This window comes from Culex pipiens, chromosome 3 (assembly GCF_016801865.2).
Source record: "Culex pipiens pallens isolate TS chromosome 3, TS_CPP_V2, whole genome shotgun sequence".
Classification (NCBI taxonomy): Eukaryota; Metazoa; Arthropoda; class Insecta; order Diptera; family Culicidae; genus Culex; species Culex pipiens.
The window spans coordinates 71,794,852-71,820,335 of record NC_068939.1 but is presented as its reverse complement, the minus strand read 5'-3'; the positions used below and the strand labels follow the sequence as shown (position 1 = coordinate 71,820,335).

Genomic DNA, 25,484 nt, shown 5'->3' with positions numbered 1-25,484 from the left:
CGACTCCCATACCTGGAATGACTTAACGGCCTAACAACAACCAAGACCGGAACCGACGTTTTACTTCCTCATTCTATAGAAGCTTGGAACAGATGGGAATCGAACCGATGGTCATCCGCTTACAAAGCGGACAGCGTAACCATTCGGCCAAGCACTCCTCCAAGGTATAGAAATACCAAACCCAAATATAGAGGAAAAATCAAAATCCTTGATTTTGTTCTAATGTTTCATCCTATATCTTGGAAGTGACATTAAAATTAAATCAAGAGGTAGAATTTGTTTTAATACGAAATATTATAACAAAAATATGAAAAAATATTTACGACATTTTTTTAAGACTTTTTTTATGACTTCTTTGTAATTATTTTGAATTACTTATGCAAATATGTATTGAAAATCATTACCACAATCACAGATAAAAGGAAAATAGAAAAATACACAATTACACAAAAAAAATTGTAATATTCGAACATCATATTTTCAAGTTTTTCAAAATTCATCGCTTTTTCACTGTGGAGAGCAGTTTTCTAGAATTTACCTAAAATGTTTTTGGTTGGATTTTTGTGTTTTTTTTTATTTTGGTGAAACTCCACCGACTCCATCAGTTCTAATACGCCGTTTTGCATCATTTGGATTTTTACACTGAAAGAAAAAAAGGCTATTCTATGACATTTTCCGATTTTAAGTTTAAAAGTCACGATTTTTTTTCACTCAAAATGTTTGAGAAAATATCCTAAGATGTTACAAAAAAAACTCACGAAATATGTAGGATAGTATTTCTGTCTTATAAAAATAAAAAGCATTTACTAAAACCGTTTTTTTTTTAGTGATTTGAACGTAATCAATTTCAAAAAACAATTTTGGAAGCAATTCTTCAGACAATGTTTCGCCATTTTTTGGCTATTTCTCTATGACAGACTATTTTCAGTCTCGAAAATATTTTTACCAGAAAGCTCGTCCAAAAACCCGGATTTTCCGATGGTCTTTACTTCGGCAACCGGTCCGTGCAGTGCGATTTTTCATCGGATTATTATTCATGGTGCAAAAACGAAGCTTTTGATGTATAAGAATCGATGGTTTTCGCGCAACCATGTTGCGGTAATTTTTTGGGCCCGTTTTTCCCACTGTGCTTTGGTTAACCAAACTTATGATAAGCGATTAGGACTGTATTCGAAAAAAATGGCACACGGAAAAAATACATTTTTTTGTCGCATAAATTCAATTGTAACAAACTTTTACATAACTCTGTTTATTTTTTATTTTTCTATATTTATTTTAGTTAACGAAAAGTGCCAACTTTCGAGCTATAGGGTATAACGGACGTTTTGTTTTTCTCCAAATAATTTTTTTCATATAATGATTTTTGTAAAGTTTTGAAAATCTCCCCAAAAAGCAAATCAAATATTATCTAACTGCTTGATCCTTTTTGAAATTTAGGTTTCGTTTTATAAACCGTACGTGCATTTTGGGCCAAATTGAGATAAGAATTTTGTGCAGCTCAAAATGCCTCACCTTCACAGATCCCCAAAATTCGATTACAATCCTGATATCCTGAGATATTCAATAAAAACCAAAAAAGCTCCGTGCATTTTTGTCACTTTTCATATGAAAGAAGTTTCAATCTTGTCGTGCTATCATGTCCCTCCCTGAAAATTTAAGTAAGTGTGACAATTGACCAAAGGGATTTCAGGTCAGGATGCGTTTGACATACGTACAAGTGAGACTACCATAAACATTTGTAATTATAACTCGTGACTCCGGCAACCAAATACAACCAAACTTAGGGCCAATGCACAGAACGGTCAACCAAACAAAACGGGTTTTTATTGTTTACATTGCGTGCTCTCGTTTTTGTTTATTCAAGGTCAAACATTAAAACACGTTTTTCTCGGAACGTCGAAATGGCTGGTGCGACATGATAGCACAACTGCGTCGATATTTTTTTCAAAAAGATGGTAAACAGATTCACATGAGTTTCACAATTGAAAATTGAAAATCGGATCAACAGTTTCCAAGATATCATCGGCTAAAAAATGAGTGCCGAATGCACAGTAAAAAAGTAGTAATCCAGCTGCGTGTAAAAGGCCTGGGTGTAAAATAAATTTTGCATTATTTTATGAAATTCTATGTAATATTACACCCTGAAATATGTAGCCCATCAGTATGGGACACCTACTTGACCGAAATGTCAAACTCCTATATGCGTTTATCCTTTCCTTTCTTCGCCAGTCCATACTGTTGGTGCTGGGATTGAATCCCGTCGGTTGCAACTTTTTTTGTGTTAAAAAAAATTGTACATGCATTGTAAGTTAAGTGTATTTTTTGACGAAGGTGATGTGCATGCTTTTGCATGCGATTTCACCATCGAATTTTTTGCTATGGTGGTTTCACTTCAAACATAAATTTTTCGAAATTTTAATTCTTTGCAAATTAGACGTGCAAACAACTAAAACCAATTTAAAATGCATTTTCCAGCGTTGCAAATCACTTCGAGCATAATTGAAACCGTTAGAAAATAATTTAAAGTTTTGTTAAATTTCGGTGTTTTTTTTTTTGTCAAAACTTAGATTTTTTTGAAAACAAATGATTGTATAACAACTGTACTGTATTTTTTTTATTTTCCAATATGGCCGTTGCAAACATTTTTCATAGTTTATGAATAATCAAAAATCAGGTAATCGAGAATTCAGAAAATCATGTCTGCACTGAATATTGTTTAATGGTTATTTTTAAAATTTACAATAAAATCGGACACTAGAAAAAAAATTAGTCTCAAATTAATTGATAAAGCCCAAACTTGATTATCCGGAGTGCTTTTTGCAAAAAAAAATAAAATTTAGTTGAACCTTAAAAAAAACTCTGCATTATAAAAAAAAAAGTTCAGAATTTTATAAAACTTTGTTAAATTACATGCAAGTTAAAATCCAATTTTGGTACACTGTTCGGCACCATAAATTTTCCCAATTTTCCCATGACGCATACTGTATCGTTTTCTTTACTCTCAAACCGCCGCCACCACCGCCAACGACGACGACGACGACAAGTTGCCTTTTACAGTTGTATTGTGCGAACCCGCCAAGAGACCACCATCACACCACATGCAGCAGCACAGCTTCCTTCACATATCTATCACAACCCAGCATAAAACGAACACTCTCGTCAAACGAATTGAACTCTCGGCAGCAGCTCTTCTCTCTCGCTCTCTCATCACTGCACTCAACGAGTTTAATTTTTTCCCACCATCACAAGCGCGACTCGAAACCAACTTTTAAAAAAGAAAAAAAACCCTCTTTTCACCACAAATGAAGAGATAACGAATCAATTAGTCCCCCTCCCCTCGGTTTCCCTCAAAGCTGCCGATTAGTCCAGTTTAGCTAATCACCTGTCAACTTGGTTGAAGCATTAATTCACTTTTCAAACACGCGCCCCGACAATTTGAAACGAGCGAATGAAAAAAAAAAACGCGGAAAGGAAAAAAAATCGTCCGATCTTTTATATAAAAGTCACCCGACGAAATGCACGGCAGCAGCAGCACTCGACTTATGCTCTCCCGTGTATTTTGCTTGTTCACTTGTTGCACCGTTCTTAAGGACTAAGCCGCCGAAGCATAAAACCGAATTTAGCGCAATGCAGTTCGGTTCGGCTCAGCTCGTCGTCCACTTGAACCAGCATACACGCGTGAGAATACGCACAAAAAAGAGAGAGTGGACAACGCAAGAGAAAGAGAGCAACCGAGAGAATGTGGGCAGCACACATGAATGAGGGAGACTTGACTTGACGACTTATGCACCGCACCAACATACACAGAAGCCCCATGCTGAATGCACGATGCAATTGGCTTAATCGAGAGAAGTGAATGCACGCCATCATGTGCGTTCGGTTCGGTTCGGTCCGAGCTGACGTTTTTGACGTTGACGTCGGTGACGGACGTTGAGAATGAAACTTTGTGGTGAAGGAGATTGGTGTAAGTGGGCGCCATGCAGGAAATTGAGTTTTGATGAAATTTGTTTGAAGATGGTTTTAAATCTGGTCGGTAAGTTCAATTAATTAAATTGTTTTTGTTTCCTTTTAAAAAAAGTTCTTTAACGTTTACTCCACTCTCTTTAAGATTTTTTGAATAAAACTTAAGTATTAAAGTCCAGACTGGATTATCCGAAGGCCCCCGAAGGCAAAATTTCACTTCGTCTACAGTCAACCCTTCGGTGGTTGGTCACTTTTACGTTTGACAAACCACGTCAAACCAGCTAGATCCAGATCCAATGTGCTCCAATTTGAATCAAAATCGGCATGGCAGTTACTTGTACAAAATAATTATACCCGTATTTTTTTGGTTTGGCGATTAGAGTAGTCCTATCTGAAATAAGGAAGTATAAAAAAGCGTTTTGGCGAATTTTGCAAAAAAAAACATTTTTTAAAAAATGTTCAAAAGAAAGGAGATTAAAAGATATGATTTTTTGGAAAAGATTTATCGAATTCCGGTTTATCAACCATGCTTCTCCATCGAAATGAGCTCAAAAGTACATGGGCCATTCCATGTCAACTGGGTACACTTTTAGACTTGACCTTCACCGATTTGGACCAAACTTGGAGGGAACATTCATCTATCGATAGTTAACAGAAATTCCAAGTTTGGTGCTGATTGGACCGTCCCTCTATTTTTGGCACCGCCCCCTTTTTACGATTTTCTAAAAAACTTTTTTTTAATAGTAACTTTGCAATCATTCGAACAAAAGACTTTCTAGAGATTGCATTTTATAGAATATTGTCCAAGGAATTCGATAAAAATAATATTTTAACCCTTAAGTGCCTCCGTATTTTATATTTAAACGTTTTAAGTATTTAAATTCTGTTTTGTCCAATTCCTTATATTTTTTTTATTTTATCACCATCGTGTTCCCCGGAGAATTTCACATAAAAATTAATGTGAACCTCAAACTAAAATGAACTATTGGCGAGATACAGCGATTTTACTGAAAAAAGTTTGATTTTACGCAGCACTCTGTCCTATGAATTCAAATCCGAAATAAGTTCATTTTAGTTTGAGGTTCACATAAATTTTTATGTAAAATTCTCCGGGGAACACGATGGTGGTAAAATTAGAAAAAATAAAAATTTAAGGAATTGGTCAAAACAGAATTTTAATACTTAAAACGTTAATATATAAAATACGGAGGCACTTAAGGGTTAAAATTTTATTTTTATCGAATTCCTTGGACAATTTTCTATAAAATGCAATCTCTCGAAAGTAAAAAAAAGGGGGAAAAGTTATAATTAAAACATTTTTTTTAAGGAAATCGTCAAAAAAGAGGGCGATGCCAAAAATAGAGGGATGGTCCAATCAGCTCTAAATTTGGGATTTCTGTTAACCATCGATAGATGAACGTTCCCTCCAAGTTTGGTCCAAATCGGTGAAGGTCGAGTCCAAAGGTGTACCCAGTTGACTTGGAATGACCCACATGCATTTTGTTGGAGACGTAATGTACCGATTTCCGATAGGATACGTTATCCATTAGTGGACTTTTTTCCTAAAGTGTACCCTCTGAAGATTTTTTGATGAAAAAATCAATAAAATCACAATTTCAAGCGTGTTGTTGTCTGCAAATCTTTTATTTGGCATGTTCAGCATTATTTAAACCAATGAGTAAAAATTAGAGTGGTCCAATATAGGACAACGATTTAATTAAACCTTTAAAAATGAAGAAAACTGTATATTTAAGCAAAATTTTCTCTTAAACATACAATAAATGCTTGTTGTTATCAACCTAAACGCATTTTTTTTTCAATTGTGAGTATGAATATTAGGGTGTTCCAACCAAACAAAAAAGTTCTCAGAATCAAGCAAACCGAGGTTCCCCTTGTAGAGGATATAGGGACTCGCATGCCAAATATCAGCCCATTTGGTTGAGAATTGACCTGTCCCCAGCGGTTTAAAGTTAACATGTAATTACTATGGGATTTTTATGCTTTTCGTTCAATCGTTCCTACAGGTCTGGGGACAACATGGATTCAATCCGAATAAAGACAGGTGTGTAGGGGATGGTCCAATGAACAAATTCCAGAAGGAATTAGGTTTGTCCATTCTGTCCCCAAGGTGCGCATTGGATCGACGTTCGTTGTCTCCAGAATCATCGATTCACCCTTCTAATGTACGCATTGTCCTTAGTATGCTATGACGGCTAGGTGAAAATTACGACGCCCCATGTCAGAAGGTGAACACAATGACGAAATCGGCAAAAAAATCAACTTTTTTTCATTAAAACTGCGATAACTTAAAAATTTCAGCGATGATCTATACTGCCCATGATCGCATAAATGTCCCATATGCAAAAACAGCAAGCTGAGAAAAACGCAAGGCAAGTTTGTCCCATACATAAGGCTACGTGTTAAGTTTTGACGAAAAAACTGGATTTCCTCCCGATTTCTAGAACAAAGTACCAGATGTTATAGGCTCTTTAGAAAGAGCTCACGATTTTGAACCAAACTGCATCAATAACTCAAAAGTGATGAAAATGCATATGGGACATTTATGCGATCATGGGCAGTATACATGTCTGGGTATCAAAAGTTGCGTCTTTCAATTATAAAAATTTTGGTACCCAAAATCTGTAGCTCATCGCTGAAATTTGAAAGTTATCGCAGTTTTATTGAAAAAAGTTGATTTTTAGCATATTGGAGATTGATTATTTTGGTTTTTTTTTTCTGAAAAACCGCACAATTTCGTCAAAACAATTTCGCTGAAAATAAAAAATATAAAAAAATATACCAGCCTAAGTCTTTGTTAAAAGACAAAATCTGAAAAACTATTGATTTGTTTTGCAGTTTAAAACATAAATTGATGGCAAACTACCCGAAACATCCAAGAAACATCAATTACTTTATAATTATTTTTTATTGGAAAACGATTTCAACTATATTCAAATAAAGGGTTGATTTAAATAATTTTAAGGTTTTTTTTTCATTCAAAAATTTATATCACCTGTTAACAAATTTTGGCTAACTAAAAAACCCAAAGTTAACAATCATGGTTAGTTAGCTTCATCGATCATAGGAAACGAGGTACACAAAGTTTCGCAGAGAATTTCTAAACTGCTCGAGACTAAAATTGACCTTCACTCTAGTAAACTACCAAGCATCTCCAAGCTATTCTTTCTGAGGAACTTGAAAACGTTTGTTCCAGATGCCATCGAACACACTGAAGCAAACTTTCAAACAATATCTAAAACCACACGTGACACAACCCTTCATCGTTGGTGGTACAACGGTATAGGTGGGACACAATTTACAAAGAATTTTGTTGTTCACCTGCATTGATCCACGTGACCAACTGTCAGCAACAGGGTTGCCAGGTTGCCAGATAAATCTGGAAATGTTTTTGTCAAATGCCAGCCAGCCAGAATAAAGTTAAAATTAGGCGAGTTTAATCAAAATTCAAAATAATTAGTAAATATGTGTCAGAATGAAAATGAAAATTCCACCTTCTTGAAGCCGAAGAAACAATTAAACCATCTTAATTCTACAAACTTTTGAATAAATTCATACACCCAAAGTTAAAGAACGAGAGGATAGTCCTCACGAAAAGAAACGTGAGGAAAGTGCTATTTTGCGAGAGTATACCCGAGCAGACGGAAATAACGCCGGAATAACATTTTTTGATATTGGAAAATACTAGGCCAATAACTAACAAGATTTGTTATTCGCCGTTATGATTTTTTTGTTATTGAATTGTTATTGTAATAACAGATTAATAACATTTTAAGTTATTTTTCGAACAAATCTTTGTTATTATTTTTTGTTATTTTAACAACTAATCCGATCATCCTAATAACAATTGGAGTTATTCTTCCATAACAAAAAATGTTATTTCAAAGTTGTTTTGGTTCTCACACAATACCAGACCAATAACAACTTTTGTTATGATAACATAAACTGTTATTGAACTCTTATGCAAAAATGGATTTTGCAAGAATATTCCATAACACTTTCTGTTATTTTAACAGTATTTGTTATTGAAATGGCATGAATTTAGTTATTACCGTCTGATCGGGTAGTCCTCTCGCGTTTTCATTCGTTCATTGGAACAGTTCATCCTATTGAGTGGCTTATATGGACAAATGACCCCCACTTAGTCACCGAACCATGGTGGCCCATACGGCAAAGGCACGGTTCAATATGCCGAAGGTCTTGGGTTCGAGTCTCGGTACCGGTACTTTTTTTTATAGATGAACTTTTTTTGAAGATGAACCCATGAGTAAAGTACTCTCGGTAATTTCGGGATTTATCCTCTCAGTCCGCACACAGTACCATTTTACTACCAAATCGTGATCTTTATCCTCTCGTATGCCGATGCCCAGTTCTGGGTGTATCTTTCCTCCCCTCCCCCATTCATGATGGTATGATTTTGGTCTGCCAGATTTGTCAGACCTTTTATCGGTACTTGGCCTGATTTGTTTCAATTTTGTCCTGGCAACTCTGGTCAGGAATGGATAAAGTCCTAAAATCAGGTGTGCGGCATTGAAATCTCCTTGGCCATCTCTTCGTTTTAAGGTGACTCGGAATTGCACTGCTGTGACGCAACGGAGACTCCTTGGACGTCATCGAAAGCTGAAATATCTCACGACATCTCGACCATTCGTTGCGGCATACATGTGCAGGCCAAGCCCCCGTTCGAGTGCAGAAACTACGCAAAGCACGGGTAATAAAATGACTTAATTGGCCGATTAGACGGTGTGCGGAGGCTGGCGGTGGTTCCCCATCGGGGCGCATTTTTTTACGGTTAAATTCTTGCCCTCGAAAAGTATTCCATGCGCAGGTGACCCTGGTGACTCTAGCAGACACCCTAATCAGCACAGTGCTGCTATAGACTTTGGCCTTCCCAATACAAACGCGTACGAGGTGGTAATTACCTCTGGCCGGATCAAATGATAATAGTTGGCAATTTGTAGCCGTGGATAATTTATTCTGATGCAATACGGTATGGGTGTGAACCGGTGCAGGTTGGAATACCTGACGCATACTCGGAGTAGATTTCCAACGCCGTTCAAATTCCAGAAAAGCTCCGGTTTCCGAAGGCTATCAGTTGGACAAGGTTGTTCAAATTTTGGAGTTCTTTGCATCAGTGCAAGTTTTGCACATTGTGTAATGATAATGAAAATCATAGGCCATTCTTTACCAGTTATTTTTGCCAGTAACTGTGTACACCTTTCTCTGTGAGTAAGTCAAAATCGAAAAAAAATCGATTTAGTAGTAACTCGAGTAAACCAATAAAGCTGACAGACGCAATTCAGCACATTTGCGCCCTTACGTTGCGCGGTCGTGATTTCATCAGATTTTAACGGTCAAACTGCGACGTTGTCGTGGTAGCTTAAAAATTTCCCCTCCAATAGCCCCCGGCGAGAAGGAAAACGACCAGAACGCGTGATTCATGGAACCTGCTGGAAAACAATTATTACAATTACCCAGTTTATAAACTACCATCTAACAACTGATTAATCACCGGTTTCCACCGTTTAATTACCATTCCAATTAGAATGGGAGTTGTGTATCTCGCTGGCTGGGACAATAATCGTTTGTAATAGTGACAGTGCAGTTGGCAGCACTGACTGATTTGTCGGGGTGGTCGTGTAACAGAGTCCAACTTTTTTTTTCTAGCGAATGATGACGGTGAATACTCAGCACATCAGTCTTAGATTAAGAATTGATACAAAAAGTTCCCTTCAATTACATTGACAGGCAGGGGGGAAGGGGAAGTCTGCAGCTCCGCAGCACAAGATGTGGTGTAGACACGTGGAAAATTACGTATAATAGCGTGACTGGGCATCACATGAACGATACAGAACAAAAAATACGCGTGAATAATAACCAACAAGCTCATCGAGAACGACTCCGGAATTTGCTCGCAGATTTGGGCGCGATAAACGGTTGTGGGAAAAATGCGTCAGTTGAGGCTTTCCGATTGACGTCACACACGAACGTCTGGACAGGAAGTGATTCTGCGTGTAAGTAAATTAATTCGCATAAATGGTAATTTTGTAGAATATTCAACGATAAAATTTAATCGTAAAGTGTTTAACCGTAGCCGTTTCTGGGTAGCTGGCTACAGGCAAGGTTACCAGGTCTGAATAGAAAAAAAATCTGGCAAATCAATCTGTGAAAATCTGACCATCGACTTCTCTAACTAGAGCACAAATGTTTTAAAAATTGTGTATTTTCACGTTTTAAACATTAACAAACATTAATTTAACTTAATCTGTGAGAAATGAAAAAAAATGTCAGTCAGTCAGTCAATTCTGGCAATGCCAGATTTATTTGGCAACCCAAGTTAGGGGAAACCGTTTTTTTTTTTCAACTGGGGCCAACTAAGAAAATTTTACAATCCAAAAAGCAGTTTTTGAAGCACTTAAAAACTAAAATCAATCAAACTAAGATCAATCCTAGACATGCTAAATATGATTTTTAATGCAGGAAAATGCATTTCTGATTGTTTTCAGTTGGTTAGAATTCTATTGCCTTTGAAATTTTTAAATTTTTTGAAAAAATATTTTTTTGCACCCTGATTTTTCGGACCGATTTTGAAGGGGGGCGACATAAACTTTGAAAAATATTTGCAACGGCCAAGGACACTCAACAATTTTGCAAAGTCCATCGTATGCCGGAGGTTAGGTACCTCTGGTTTAAAAGCTTCATCTCTCTTTCCATGTAGGGGAGATTGGGGTAAGACGGCCAGGCGGGGTAAGACGACCACCCCACTGTTGTAATAAGTATACTAATGAATATTACTACAATGTTTAGCAATAATGTTCCTCATGCTAAATAATGCATATGGAGTCACCTTTGCCAAAAATATTGTTTGAAATAGTATAAAAATATCTCAAAATAAAAAAAAATAATTTTTGAACTTGAAACTGGATGTAATTTTCATCAATAACAACTTAGGCATTTTTGTTTGATAACAATATGTTTTCCTGTCTTCAAATATTGTTTCATGTTAAATTGAAGTTTTCCCTAGATTATGTCTCTCGAAAAAGTTTAAAAAATGCGATGAGCTATTTACAAAAAAATGTTTAAAAAAATAATTTATTTGGGGGCCACCTTCCTTCTGGGGTAAGACGGCCATCCGTATTTTGTAAATTTTATTTGATATAGGTTATATTTTTGAGGTTTTTGACTATTAAGACATATTTGTAGATAAGGAAAAGCATTTTCATTAAAACTATTCATTTTTAATCAAAATGCTGTTAACTACCGTTTCGACAACATTCTTTACTGTTATATAGCTCATTGAATAGTATGAAATCTTGTCAAAAACGAAGTTGACTTTATAGCTGTCGGCCACCATTGCTAGTACCAACCACTAGTGTCTTCCTTTTTATCTACAAGGACTTCGTCGCCCTGGGCTCCTAAGTGTATGAAAGTATGGCACGGAGCGACGGCGCCGAATACCCATATTTACACAAAGAATTTTAGAGCGCCCGCCGCGGGAAATCTTGTCAAACTTTTCATAAAAATCGCTAACTTAATATTGTTTACATAATTTTGATTTACTTATTCTAATCGAAATACACAAACTAATTATTTTGCAATAAATTGTGTTTGTTTTGTAGTAAAAATTCACAGTTTTTCATAAAATGCGGTCGCAATAATATGAAACTCACTAAGCCAAAATATGAAATTTTTTAAACAGCATTTTTCTTCACATTTGAAACCTGATTTTTTTCAATCAAAATAGTTATGATATTCAGAGAAGTCTGTCCAACCATGTAGGTATTTGAGTAGATTTAGCAAAGTTATTAAGTTAATTTATAGCACTGACCGTCTTACCCCACATGGGTGGCCGTCTTACCCCGCGTATTTCAAATATATACGATTTTAATTTTTTTTTAAATTGCTGAAAAGTATTGAAAATTGGTTTTTAGACCAACTAATGTATGTCATTTCTCTAATGGACTAGTAGTAGAACAATATGTACGTAATTTGAGATCAAAATAATCTTTTGTGTAAATTTTATTAAACTTCTCCCTTAGGGTGGCCGTCTTGCCCCCATCTCCCCTAACTCTTCCACTTTCTTCTTTTGACCATAAAGTGTTAACAGTAAAATATTCAACACATAGTAAACAAAAACATAGTCATATTACATCTGGGAATGATGACAGATTTGTTGGCACAATAAATGTTGAATTTAACCTCTAGTAATGTTGAAATTTACCTCTCGAATGGGCAAAAAAAAAACAAAAATTTTATCTGGAAATAAACCAAACTGGCGTTATTTATCATGAAATGAATGCATGGAGTCGTGAAAAATATTCATAATATTAAGATTTAAAATTCATAATACCGTTCAAAAAAATATACCTCGTGAATAAAAATTCATCATTTAATTTATAAAATTTATTAAATCATGAATTTTTATTCATGAACTCGTGCATAAAATTCATGACTTCTGGAATATGTTTTATGATTAATTTTTGAAGGCGTGAATAAAATTTGTTAAATAATGAATAAATTTCATGAAATCATGCATAAATTTCATGAATTCGAAACAAACATTTACGAGTGTATTCGGTCTTGGCTAATCATTCATATTTATTCACGGCTCCTGGATTATTCATGTCCAACATGCATAGTTGAAAAATTCTTAACGTAAAACTCGCAATATTCACATTTTTGTGGTACGATTTTTCCGGATTACACGATTGACTTCGTGGAAAATTAACACGCAGTTGAACTGGCAAATGAGAACAACTTGACAGTTCGAGCCAAACTATTTTTGAATGATCAAGATCACTCGTCATAAATATGAACAAAAATGATGCACGAATTCATGCATTTTATTCATGAAAACATGGAAATTTTCATCAAATCATAAAAAAACATGATTCACACATTTGCGAATTAAATTTTACGACGCAAGTTTTCTGCATGCATAAAAAATCGTAAAATCATGAATATTTTTTTATGAATTCTTGAAGTTTATTTATGACTTCATAAAAATCAGTCCTGAAATCATGAATATTCATGATTTCATGAACGAAAAAAATTAGCCATGCATAAAATTCTTAAATTAATGAATTTTTATGCATGATTTCATAAAAAGTCTCATGAAATCTTGAATAAAATTATTCATTATTTCATTAATCGAAATTCATGATTTCTCACACACTTTTTTTGTGTACCGTGAAGATTTTCCCTTATCCCCTCAAAACAGTAGAGCACCAACACTTCCCGTCATCCAATTCCCTATACTTGTTCATGGTACGCATTATGGTCTTGAATGAGACCGGAATCGTCCAAATCAGTCCAGCTATTTCCGAGAAATTGGAGTGAGATTATTTGGCAAAATTTTGCAAATGATTTATGGAGTAATTGCTTTTTTTAATACCACCAGTCTTCTAATGTGTCATCAGTACTAAAGTAACATGCGTCTTCATCAATTGGTTAAGTGGTATAACTTTTTGAACAATCTATAAATATATAAAAAATCTTACTCACTTTCATGGTTATTTGTTTCCGTCGAGGTCTTTTCACAGACAATTTCAATAAGAACTGGGTTTGAACACATTCATCGAGTTTTCTACTCAACTTGGTCACTTCCTTATTACTTTTTCTAAGAACTTATTTTGTTCTTCTCGATAATCTTTTTCTCAGTTCTTTTGTCGACTGCAAACAAACCGAGCAACACAGATACTTCTTTCAATATGTCGACTTCACATCATTTCATTACACTGTTTAACAATGAATTTTTGTAAAACATATTACCAATTTTCTTCATATAAACCTGCCTTAACAACTACAACTACAAAAGCAAATCAACTCGCACTCACACCAGCTTAAGTGTGACAGAACACGCCAATCAACGTTTCAACCGAGCTGCTGCCCTCCCTCGATGAAATTTGAATATTGACCTCCATTTTATTCACTTCAAAAACGGTAGATTCAAATGTGGCACGTTTCGATCTTCTACAGGAAACTGCACTGCTTTGCTCCAGCAATAGAACTAGAAACTTCCCCAACGAGAGCCACCTGTCGAATGTCGAACCTCTTCGCCAGGTGCCAACACATTTCGAATTTTTCCTCCGAATTTCCGAATTTTCTATAATTAATTTTCCTCCCGATCGCTATCCAATTGGCAACAAAACTTGCGCAAATTTCAGCCGGTAGAAACAAACCGAGAAAAAGATTCACTTTCACTCAAGAGTGTACAACAACTAGGTAGTCGACTTTTACCCCCAAGGGTTCGAGAATGTACGTCGCTTCGTCAAACTGCAAAATCTGCACTGAAAAGTCCACTGGCCAGTAATCTCATTGTGGCTCTTGTGTGTCTGGAACCTAACCTGTGATGGAACGCACACCATCATGTCTGGTCTGGCACTTCTATTAGGCTTAATTTATTTGTTTTGAGAATATTTGATTGCACTACCGTGAGCAGTTTGGCCGGCACAGGGTGGGGTCAGGGAATAAACGGTTCACCTGAAGTACTAATTAATTTCCGAATTAACTTCCTAAGGGACAAACAAATGGGACATTCGGTTAAAATTTCAGGGGAAGAATCAGAAGAAGAAGTGTTTGACAAGTTTCTCGCAGTTTGGACACTTTTATAGGACAAAAAACATGTTCTCTAAATTTATTATCACAAAGTAATAACGTCATGATTCGAAATCCGGACACTTAGTAGCATATCATTTTTGTTATAACTGGCAAAAAATCATGTAATATGTTGGAAATGTAGAAACATCATCAGGATGTAGTATAAACATTCAGTTTCAAGAAAATGCATGCAAAATATGTCTTTTCTAACAATTTTTCATCAGAATTTGAAAATTAAAATGACTTGTTGTGCTTCGAATCCCGGACACTGATAAAAGCTGATTCGAAATCCGGACACTTTTGCTTCGAATTCCGGACACTCGATTTTACTTATGAATCGCACAAATTTGGACTGAAATTTCAGTGAATGGCATTCTTTAGGTCTCAAATAAGCTGATAACATCAAAACAATCGATATTTTATAAAAAAAATTTGCTAGAATTTAAGGAAATCGAAACTACAAATTTCTGCTTTGCCTTCCCGGTGCTTCGAACGCCTATGAAATATTTCAAGTGAAATGTTTCGCATTTTTGGTAAACTTATAATTTTATTGTATTTAATTATTTTGGCATTAACTACAGCGTTGAACAAACTTTAAATGAAAGTTGATGTTGGAATTCATCAAATAACAAAGTTTTGACATTCATAATGCGACCTTATATCCAAATAATTGATAAAACAAGATGAAGTGTCCGGGTTTCGAAGCGTCCGGGAATTCGAAACATGACGTTAACACAAGCCGACATTTTTGAAGTTGATGTCAGCAAACGTTTCAATTTCGTCAAAGTATGAAAAATTTGGGCTTTCTGAACACGCTTCTTTCGATACATTTTAAACGTAATGAATTCAAACGAAAATAAAAATTGTAAATTCCGGGTATAAATACTACGAAATCATCTTAGGAATTCGCATTCGCACCTCTTTATTTTTGCTTCCCCCACAGATAGAAATGGGTGCGCATGGTTGCTTAGGATGGTTCCAAAGTATTTGTATCCAAAATTTACAATTTTACTTATTGGCAGGAAATTTATATAAATTCAATTCTTTTGATTATAGCGTGTTCAAAGAGCTCAAATTTATCGTACATTAATAACACTGAAGTGTTTACCGACATTAACTTCAAAAATGTCGAATTGTGTTATTTATGGAAACAAATTTCAGAGCAATAATAAATATAAAACCATATTTTAAAATATGTTAACAAATATTTTAATACTTTTCGTGTTTTCAAGATTAACTAGAGCAACTTTTGTTCTAAAATACAATTAAAATGACAATTGTTTTGAGTCAAAATAAGATTTTCAAGTTCCATAGAATGTTGAGGTTTGGTAATATAAAAAAGGCATGTGAATTTTCGAAATTCTATATCTTGAAAATGCATTTTCTGATCCTTTTAGTGTCTTCGGTAAGGTAGTAGGTTATGAGAAGGAATTAATGATTATGATAATGTTTAGAATGAAGATCTGGCAACCCTCCCTCAGGTTAGGGTAGAGTAGTCATCAATGAGACACGGGGAACAATGATAAAATGGCTCTCACAAGTCGTAATTTCAACCAATCATGCTCATATTTGAGGGAAAGGTGTATCTACTGGATACACGTCTGCTATAATAGTGGCTTTGGTTATGGACGCTCCCTTGAAAAGTTATTCATAAACGTTTGATTCTGGGGTGTAAAAGTAAATTATGGACAAAAATTACTTTTTCGCTCGTAGGCTGCCATTAACACCAAAACTAATATTTCTTCAAATTTCTTTCGACGTTCCATAGGGATTGAGTTGGGCTACAATGTCCTTTCATTAGGTTTGGCCAAAATTTAGAATATACCCAGTATCCAGGACTGTCTCATTGTTCCCCACTCATTTCAGCTCATGGGTAACAATGAGACACTTTGATTTTTCTTCATTAAACTTTTCAATATCTATGGAAATCTTTCAAAACATGAATTAAAAGTGATTTTTGGCATATTTATAGAGTTTCAACTTCATTTAACCAAAAATACAAAGTTATTTGGTATAAATATACAAATTTTACAAAATTTAAATACTTTTTAGTATAACTTTTGTTAATTAAAGTTTCATGTTGGCAAAATTGCTCTAAAATGTTCAAGGCAAGTTACCTGCAATGGAACAATGCAAAAACATGATGTTTTACTAGAAAAAATTTGATTTTCGTATTGTGTCTCATTGTTCCCCAGCTGTCTCATTGTTCCTGCCAAGTGCGTCTACAATGAGACAGTTGAATAACTCTGGCTGTAGATGTCGGATCGATCCCATATTTTGGTCAATGTTAGAACACATTAAAAGAAAGAAAATGCAACAAAAAGCTCATTAAAACATGCTGATGAAAAAATAGAAAAATCTTTGAAAGTTGAAAACCAAAAGTGTCTCATTGATGACTACCCTACTAGCGTGGTTCACGTTTCTATGAAAAAGACAAAAGTTGTTATTTTGTCTTGCATCAACCGGAATTTCGTTCTTTTATGTCCCCAGAAGCACTCCTGAAAATTTGAGCCCATTTGGTAAGGTCTAGGAGCTCCAGTTATAATTTTAAATTTATATGGGATTTTGATTTATTTTCCATGGGAAACTATCTTTTTTTACATTGTATAAGGATTTTTTTTTATAAATCGATGAAATGACTTGATTCTTATAGTAGGAGATAGGTTTTGAACTGGGGAACAACTTTGTAGAACATACCAACAAGCTAGGAAGTGACCCTTTAAAGATACAGATACTTTTAGATGGTGGCTGACCCCTTCAAAAGCCACCATCTAAAAGTATCTGTATCTTTAAAGGGTCACTTCCTAGCTTGTTGGTATGTTCTACAAAGTTGTTCCCCAGTTCAAAACCTATTTCCTACTATAAGAATTGAGTCATTTTATCGATTTATAAAAAAAAATCTAATACAATGTAAAAAAAGATAGTTTCCCATGGAAAATAAATCAAAATCCCATATAAATTTCAAATTAAAACTGGAGCTCCTAGACCTTACCAAATGGGCTCAAATTTTCAGGAGTGCTTCTGGGGACATAAAAAAATGAAATTCCGGTTGATGCAAGACAAAATAACAACTTTTGTCTTTTTCATAGAAACGTGAACCACGCTACTACCCTACCCTATGTGATAATTATATATGTATATACATGGCAAAATCCAGTCTGCAAGATCCATGCGAATGCGAATACAGACTGCATTATCGGATTCTTCAAACAATTATACACTAAGAACCTTTAAAATTAGTTTCTTATGTACAACATTTAAGCGTTATTGAAGCAGGATTAATTTCAGTACAGTCTAGACTCGATTATCTGAGGATAATCGAATCACGAACAAAAAAAAATGTTTTCGTATTTTTTTCATTTTAGTCAAATTTTAGTTATTGATTGTCTATTAAAAATTAAAATGCATTTTTTCAATATTGCATCACCGCCATTATGGCCGCCATCTTGGATTTAAAAATTCTCAATCATGATTCGATTATTTAAAGTGAAATTTTTCTGAGGATTTCGGATAATCGAGTCTGGACTGTACAACAATTTCTTAATTTATTTGAAAAGTATTTGATTAATGCTACAATTTTTGCATGAATTTGTTCACAACAATTCCTACTGACAGAAACACCCTGTGCTGAAACATTGAGTGAGGCCATCTTTTATTGTTCCGGTGAGAGTTCTAAATCACTAGGTATTTTGTACACTGTAAAAAACATATAATTTATAACAAATACTTAAATTGTAGGTTTGCAGAACACTACTCAAATTTTATAAACAAAAATAAATCTAGCACAATCACAATATACGATTCGTTCCGTGCACACCAAACACACGCGAGACTGCGTGGGACAGGATGCTTTTATTAACCATTTTTCACGAAGAAAAAAAAAAAAGAGACACTGACTGCAACAACACACTACTGTGCCATCGCCAGGTCACACAAACCGTTGACATTTTACGTACCCACAGAGCGGTTCATGTACTTGTGAGATCGCATCGCACTTTACGCGGAACGCGATTCACTTTCTCTGCTCGAAAGCGCTTGGTAACGAGTTCATAGGTACACCCTAGCAGGGTGAACCGCATCAGATTGATGTAAATTTGCATGGTGGCTGTTTCTGTCATGTTTGACGGAAAGAGCGTCAATTTATGCAGCGAGAGCTGTGTGACATTTTCTGCAGCATCTCTTTTCTGTGGGTGTACGGTGGTACGTACACTAACGCACTTCAGACCATAACTACACACGCGATGTCCCAGGAGCACACGGTAATTCATTCAAAAGGCTGATTGGATAATTCCATTAGCGCACGCAAACTCGCTACTTGGGCCGCGACGATGATAACACAGCGGTGGTTCAGCGCGGCCGAATCAAACCGACGATCATCCCCGGGCCAGCCAGTAGGTCATCCAGAGAGGAAGGTATTGTAGGACGGTGGAGTCACCCAGTGTACTGTAAAGTGCTTACTTTCATTGAAGGAATTGCCGCGTTGGGCCGACAAGGTTATCCGGAGCCAGCGCGAAAGGTGAATTGGATGATAGAGATTCGAGGGCACATGACTAAGCGATTGGGAAGAATACTAAGGACAGTACTATTAAGAAACTGTGGAATGGTCCTCACGTACCAAGGTTAACTGTATAACAAAAGCTTTGTTTCCCTACAAACGTAAATTTTCAGGTTTCGTATATTGATTGTGTATGTGCAGTGGATTCTAAGGAGCAACATTTGTAAATAATTCTACACCCAAAGCAATGACCTTTGACATGGAACGCCACTACCCAATCATGACACCGATTGACAGCTGTTCTGTCAACCAAAACGATCTCGCGTGAAGTAACAACTTGTTGTAGTCTATAGAGCTTTATGACGTTTCGCGTACGCACACTAGTGCACCATTTGATTTTGCTGGCTGACAAAATTTAACCTCACTTTATTTTCGTGTACGTACACGCAATACAAACGAACGTAGATTACTCTATATTTTTCACACGTCACTTTCTGACGTTTAGAAAAAAAAAACACTTTTGACAGCCATAAACTGACGTTACGACGTTTACATTTAAAGGTCAATCATGTTAGCTGTTGTAAAATTAATAAATCACGTTTCCGAATCAGTATCGAAGCTATTGAAACACAAACTTTGCATCTCCTTCCACTTTTGCCACAAGGAAAACTGCGTTTGATGGGTTTCCTTGGAAAACATTCTTCTCTGCATGTGGGTGAAGAAAAGTTCCAAAAGTGGAGGTAGCAAAAGGGGGAAGAAAGCGTACATTTCCAACACGTGCTCGGGACACGCTGAATAACCACCAATGGAAACCGATGATGATTGTTCGGAATGTGTCAATCGCGGGGAAACTTTTTCTCGATTAAACACTCTCCTCCGGAGAAGGGAAATCTTGTTGGCTATTGATACTTTCTAGGCGGTTTAGAGATAACGTAACGCCACTTGAAAAAGACAATTCTTCCATATTTTTGAAGAAAATTTTATTAAAAAAAAACAAATAGTCTCACATGAAATCGCCGATGTTACGTCGTTCATGGATAACCCCCCTTACGCCGCAACGACTCAATAAGTGGCGCAAATTAACGTTCCGTTGTGGTGTCGCTCAACTGCAGAGGCCTCATCAAGGTGACATGATAGGTCCTTTCGGCTTGTTACATTCCGTGGATTATCCCAAACACATGCACAGACACACACAAACAGCTAATTGGACAAAGGAACGCTGAGTTACATTGTGCTAGACGGTGTACTATCTCGTAAGAAGTTGTATCCCGTTTACGTAAGGGGATTAAGAACACGAATCTCATAGTTGAGTGATTACTCTTGTGATTGTTTCATTTAAATAATATAATGTTTACCCAAGGGGAAACCAGATATTCTTCTTAAAAGTTCATAACATTGCGTGGTAAAAAAGAGCTACGTGCCACGTTGGAGATAATCTCTTAATTTAAAATTACATTTGCAGTTTACGTAGTTAAATAGTATTGATAATATGAGTTGCTATGCAGTTTTGATAGATATTTTACAACTACGATTAAATTCACATATAAAACGCATCATTATAAGTATAAATCAAAAATCAAATTCTTCGCTCTACAGCATTGCCTTGGCGTTCTCGATTGCGAGATTCCTACTCGAAACTAAGTGTCCGAGGAGATATAAATAGATATAAATATATTATAACTCTGCAAATCAAACTTTATCATTTTGGAATAATTTTAACGAAAATTAGGGGAAATAGGGAATGTTTGGCAGGTCAAGGATTTGATCTTGTTTCCATCCAATACGCTTATTGACAATATTTAATCATTATTTATTTTGCAAAACTTCTGAAATAAACTTGCTTACTCACTTCCTACTGAGCAATTAATAAGGGTCCATCCATAAACCACGCGGAAACTTTTTTCGAAATCTCAACAGTTGAAATTGTATTTTGAGATTTGTTAAAACCAGTTGGCTACAAATTTATTCAAAAACATATTTATTTCTTTGCCCTAAAAAAGACTTCATAAAAGTTGAAATGTGCTCTCATAGGGAGCATTATTTTATTACATAACGCAGTTAGGGGGAGCGGGGGTCGAAGGCTGTGTTACGCTCCATATATGTTTTTAAATATGTATGGAAATTTTGTTACGAGAGGGGGGAGGGGAGTCAAAAATCCATTTGTTGTGTTTCGTAATAAAAGAACGCTCCCTTATCAATCGTGACATTTTTATCAACTCCAGTCCGGTCTCGATTGCCCGAAGGCCTCGTATTATAAACCGAGATACCCATCGGAGATTTATACGTAGAATGTTGTGTTTTACCGGCCTGAATCAGAATCTACAAATATGAAAATAGTCTATCGGTGAAAATTGATTTTTTCAAAATTTTATGGTTTTTGATTTTTGGTATGGATTTTTAATTGATCTGGCCTGATAGGTGGATAGATCTTAAACAAATATTTTTTATAACGAATTTGTAGAGAAATCTCTCACCTTTAAAACGCTTTTGAGCGTTTGCCAATCCGTTTTTGATACAGAATCGGATGGGGGCCGGATCTCTCTGGCGAACTTTTATTTGCCACTCGCAAAACAGACCGAACTTTTTCCAACGGAAACCCAAATTATGACCAAAAATCGATTTTTCGATACTTTGGCTGAGGGCAGATTCAGAATCAGCGGGCCAAATTACATGGAAAAACATATATTTAAAATTATTCTAAAAAGTTGAAATTTTGAACGTTGATTTTTTTTAATTATTTGATATACCCCCTAAGGGACATTGCAAATATTGGCTAGAACTATGGGATAATTTTGACCATTTTCGTCGGGGTCATTATTTTAGCCATGAAATGGGGTCCTTAAGCTAAAATTATTCTTAAAAGTTGAAATTTTGAAAGTTGATTTTTTAATTATTTCATACACACCCTAAGGGACTTTACTAAAATTGGCTAGAACTATGGAATAATTTTGACCAATTTAATCGTGGCCATTTATTTGACCATGAAATGGTGTCCTTAAGCAAAAATTAATCTGATAAAATTAACTTTTGAAAGTTGTTTTTTTTTAAGTTTGTTATATTCTCTAAGGGAATTGATTTATTTATTGAGAATTTTTTGAATGTGAATAACAAAAATTGTTAATATTTTCACAGAGCAAGGAAGTCGGAGCTGACGTTGAAGTTCGAGCTGGAGTGAGACCTCGGAGACGGCATCGGATTCAGCTAATTTTCAGCAACTTTCACTTGGAGTCGGAATCTGTGAAGTCGGGTATTTTTGGAGAGCTGAAGTAGGCGTCGACGTCATATCCTGCATCCAGAGTCGGAGTTGTCTTCAAAGTATGGATTCAAAGTCGCTTGAAGGAACCCGACTCTGCAGCTTTGACTACAGAAGAATTATGGCAACTACAGGATTATTTGCAAATGGCAAATAAACCAAAACAATATTTTTTTTATGGAGACGTACAAGTTCAATAACAACTGCTCCACCTCTCCGCACAAAATAACAAATCTTGTTATTCCTTCATGATTCCTTCTGTGTTATTGGTTTGTTGTTGCAATAACAACATAATAACAGTTTTAGTTATTCTTCGAACAAATCTTTGTTATTGATTTTTGTTATTTTAACAACTAATCCGATCATCCCAATGACATATTTCGATCTTCTCACAATATCAAAAACTGACCTTCCCAAGTTATTTCCGTCTGCTCGGGTTGCGCCTTTTCGAGATATTTAAGTTTTAAATTTGCATCCTTTTTGCCTTCCTCACCTCACTGAGGCAAGGCTATAAAATCACTCAAAAATTGAACTTTTTAAATAAGCCTCCCAGATATACCTTTACGTATACATATCGACTCAGAATCAAATTCTGAGCAAATGTCTGTGCGTGTGGATGGACGTAGAATTTTTTTTCTCACTCACTTTTCTCGGAACTGGCTCGACCGATTTTGTCCGGATCTATGTTTTTGGATTTGCCTTCAGGTTCTTTAAGTCTTTTTTAAATTTCATCCGGCTTGGTGCAGTACTTTAAAAGATATGTTCGAAAAACTGTTTTGGTTGATACTAAAAAGGGTCATTATTTACATAATTTGAAAGCTCCGGCGGATAGCTGTCGGAACTTTACGCTCAGTGCACGCACACAAACACTGCAGTGCTTTAAATGGTTCATTAAATTTATCATACCTAGATGGCAGCACTCAGATGTATAGTGTCTTTACTAAGTAAGCGTTAGCCAAAGCTTTCGTAGTGTGTGGTTGCAAGGCTTTTAGGAGGAAGGCAGCAACCACCTTCCGGTGGATTAAGTAACGTTTTTACTTTAAAATGGCTTGAACTTTTGGCCCTTAATTGAGGTGTCAAAAAAAATGTTCATTTTTTAGAGCTCACTTTTCTCTAAAACTTAACCCTGAATTGTCACGTTCAAAACACTTTTTTTTTTTGAAGGTTTGCTCAGATGCTTTCTATAAATTTGGTCATAGAAGGCGTAGATTACGAGATAAAATTTTGGTGTCTTTAACAAAGTTGCTTGATTTGGCAAGCCCAATAACTTTTTACAAGACGAAAAAAAATCTGTAAAGTTAGATTTTCAAAATCACCCTAATCGTGAATCTCCCTAATTTTCAACCAATCCAAAAATTACCCCTTTCCATTTGCAAACAACTCTGCTGAAGACACAAAAGCTCCGAAACGTCACAATTTTTCTAAAAATTTGCGATCTGGACCACTGTGCATTGTTCAACGATAACTTATTTTTTTATCAAATAGGGAAATTTATTACTTTTTTGCAAATTTCGAATTTTGGGATCATAGATCGGAAAAACATAAAATTCTAGGACAAAAAAATGTCCATTTATTCGTTGGTGAATTTCAGCAGCAGCATAACTGCAATAATAAAAAAAGCATTTTGTGATACTTTTTTCTCAAAAATTTTGAAAGTTAGGCTTCAAATTTTAAATGAATTGTTTTTTTTTGCCTTTACTTTCCTTTTTGTTTGATAGCGTAAAAAAACTTGAATTTAAACTAAAAAAAACTTGAATTTAAACTGACAATAAAGTTCAAACAACCCAACAAATTAAAAATAATTTAAACACATTTTGTCAGGACATCACACTCCATCGGAAAACGTGACCACAGTTCACGTCATATGGCATGATGTATGACACCACACTCCTCAATCTGGTGCAACTTGACGCAAGTTCAAACCCGGGAAAAAAAGACGCAAAACATAGATATTCAGCAAAAAAAAAACAACACAACACTAAATTATAAAGCTCGATCACATACTCCATGTCACCTGGCCGCACTTTTTATAATGCGCAAATTGCTAATCGTATCAGCTCCATACAAACACACTCGCAGAAATTAACGTATTTGTTTATCGAACCGGTCTCCGCACGATGGCGTTTGAGAAATGGAAATTCAATATCACGTGATTGGAATGCAATTCGACGACGATAAGGTGTTATTAAATTTGGCCGGACTCACCTTGAGCTGGGACAATTACACAAGATTAATCCACCGAAAGAGGCAGGGCTGCCAGGGTTGTCACACTCCCACTAGGTCACTCACGAACTTTAGAACAACACACTTTCACTGAGAAGTTTTTTTTAACGTAAAACAAAACAAAAATCCAGAACAAGAACTCAACTGTCAGTCAATCCTGAAATCGACACTTTTTTCTGGTCCAGAGGAGTGATGTTTGTTATCAGCAAGCATCTAACGGGGAAATACTTGCGATGGCAAATTTGTTTTCTTATTTATATATGGCAAGAAGAGCCAAGGAAAAAAAAGCGCAACCCCTAATTGGAGGCGACCACCCAACGGGCGGAAGGGGTGGCCGCAACGGCCATAGTCGATTTCGATGGAACTCTTTCTCTCTGTCTCAGTGCACACTACTGGGAGGGTGCTTTTTCCTTCTTTGATCTGAAACACACGCACAATGATGAACGGAAGGAACTGAACGAACAAACATACAAACGCGCACAAATTTCTACAAGAAATTGAGGAAAGGGTGGTTCTCATTAAAAAAGAGGACAAAATTTGAAAAAAAGATCAAAACAAAATAATCAAAATAAATTAAAAAAAAGTGTTTCAAAGAAAAATTTCAATTTTCAGCAATATTTATGTTTTGCCCCAGATTCGATATAGTATTTTACACTAAACATCTCCTCAAAGCGAAAATCTTTTAAAAAATTGCGTCATTCTATATCCGAGAAATTCTCTACCAAAACCGGGAATGGATTTTTTTTTTAATTTTGGCTTTGGGGCCTCCCTATGACATAAGAAACCATTTGTGTCCTTGGTTAAGCCGTAAAAGCCTCCATACAATTTTGGCAGCTGTCCACACAAAAATGGTACGTAAATATTCTAAAATTTGTAAATTTCGAAAGAATTATCTGATCGATTTGGTGTCTTCGGTAACGTTGAAGAAATTGA

At 35.6% G+C, this 25,484-nt stretch overlaps 1 protein-coding gene across 3 annotated transcripts in view; it reads right to left on the bottom strand.

The window, feature by feature from the left end:
• Positions 1-24,722, bottom strand: part of LOC120419515 (ion transport peptide) — a 74,127-nt gene extending 49,405 nt beyond the window's left edge. Inside the window, exon 1 of one of the 3 annotated variants that reach the window (XR_005605734.2) lies at positions 24,534-24,722. Coding sequence is in view for 1 of the 3 variants with exons in the window: in XM_052709765.1 (XP_052565725.1) it covers positions 13,486-13,491 (6 nt within the window). In the remaining 2 variants the exon portion in view is untranslated. Of the gene's footprint in view, positions 1-13,485; positions 13,684-24,533 lie in introns of those variants that run through there. The other 2 variants (XR_008212412.1, XM_052709765.1) reach the window with 2 other exon arrangements.
• Between the last annotated feature and the right edge of the window lie 762 nt (positions 24,723-25,484).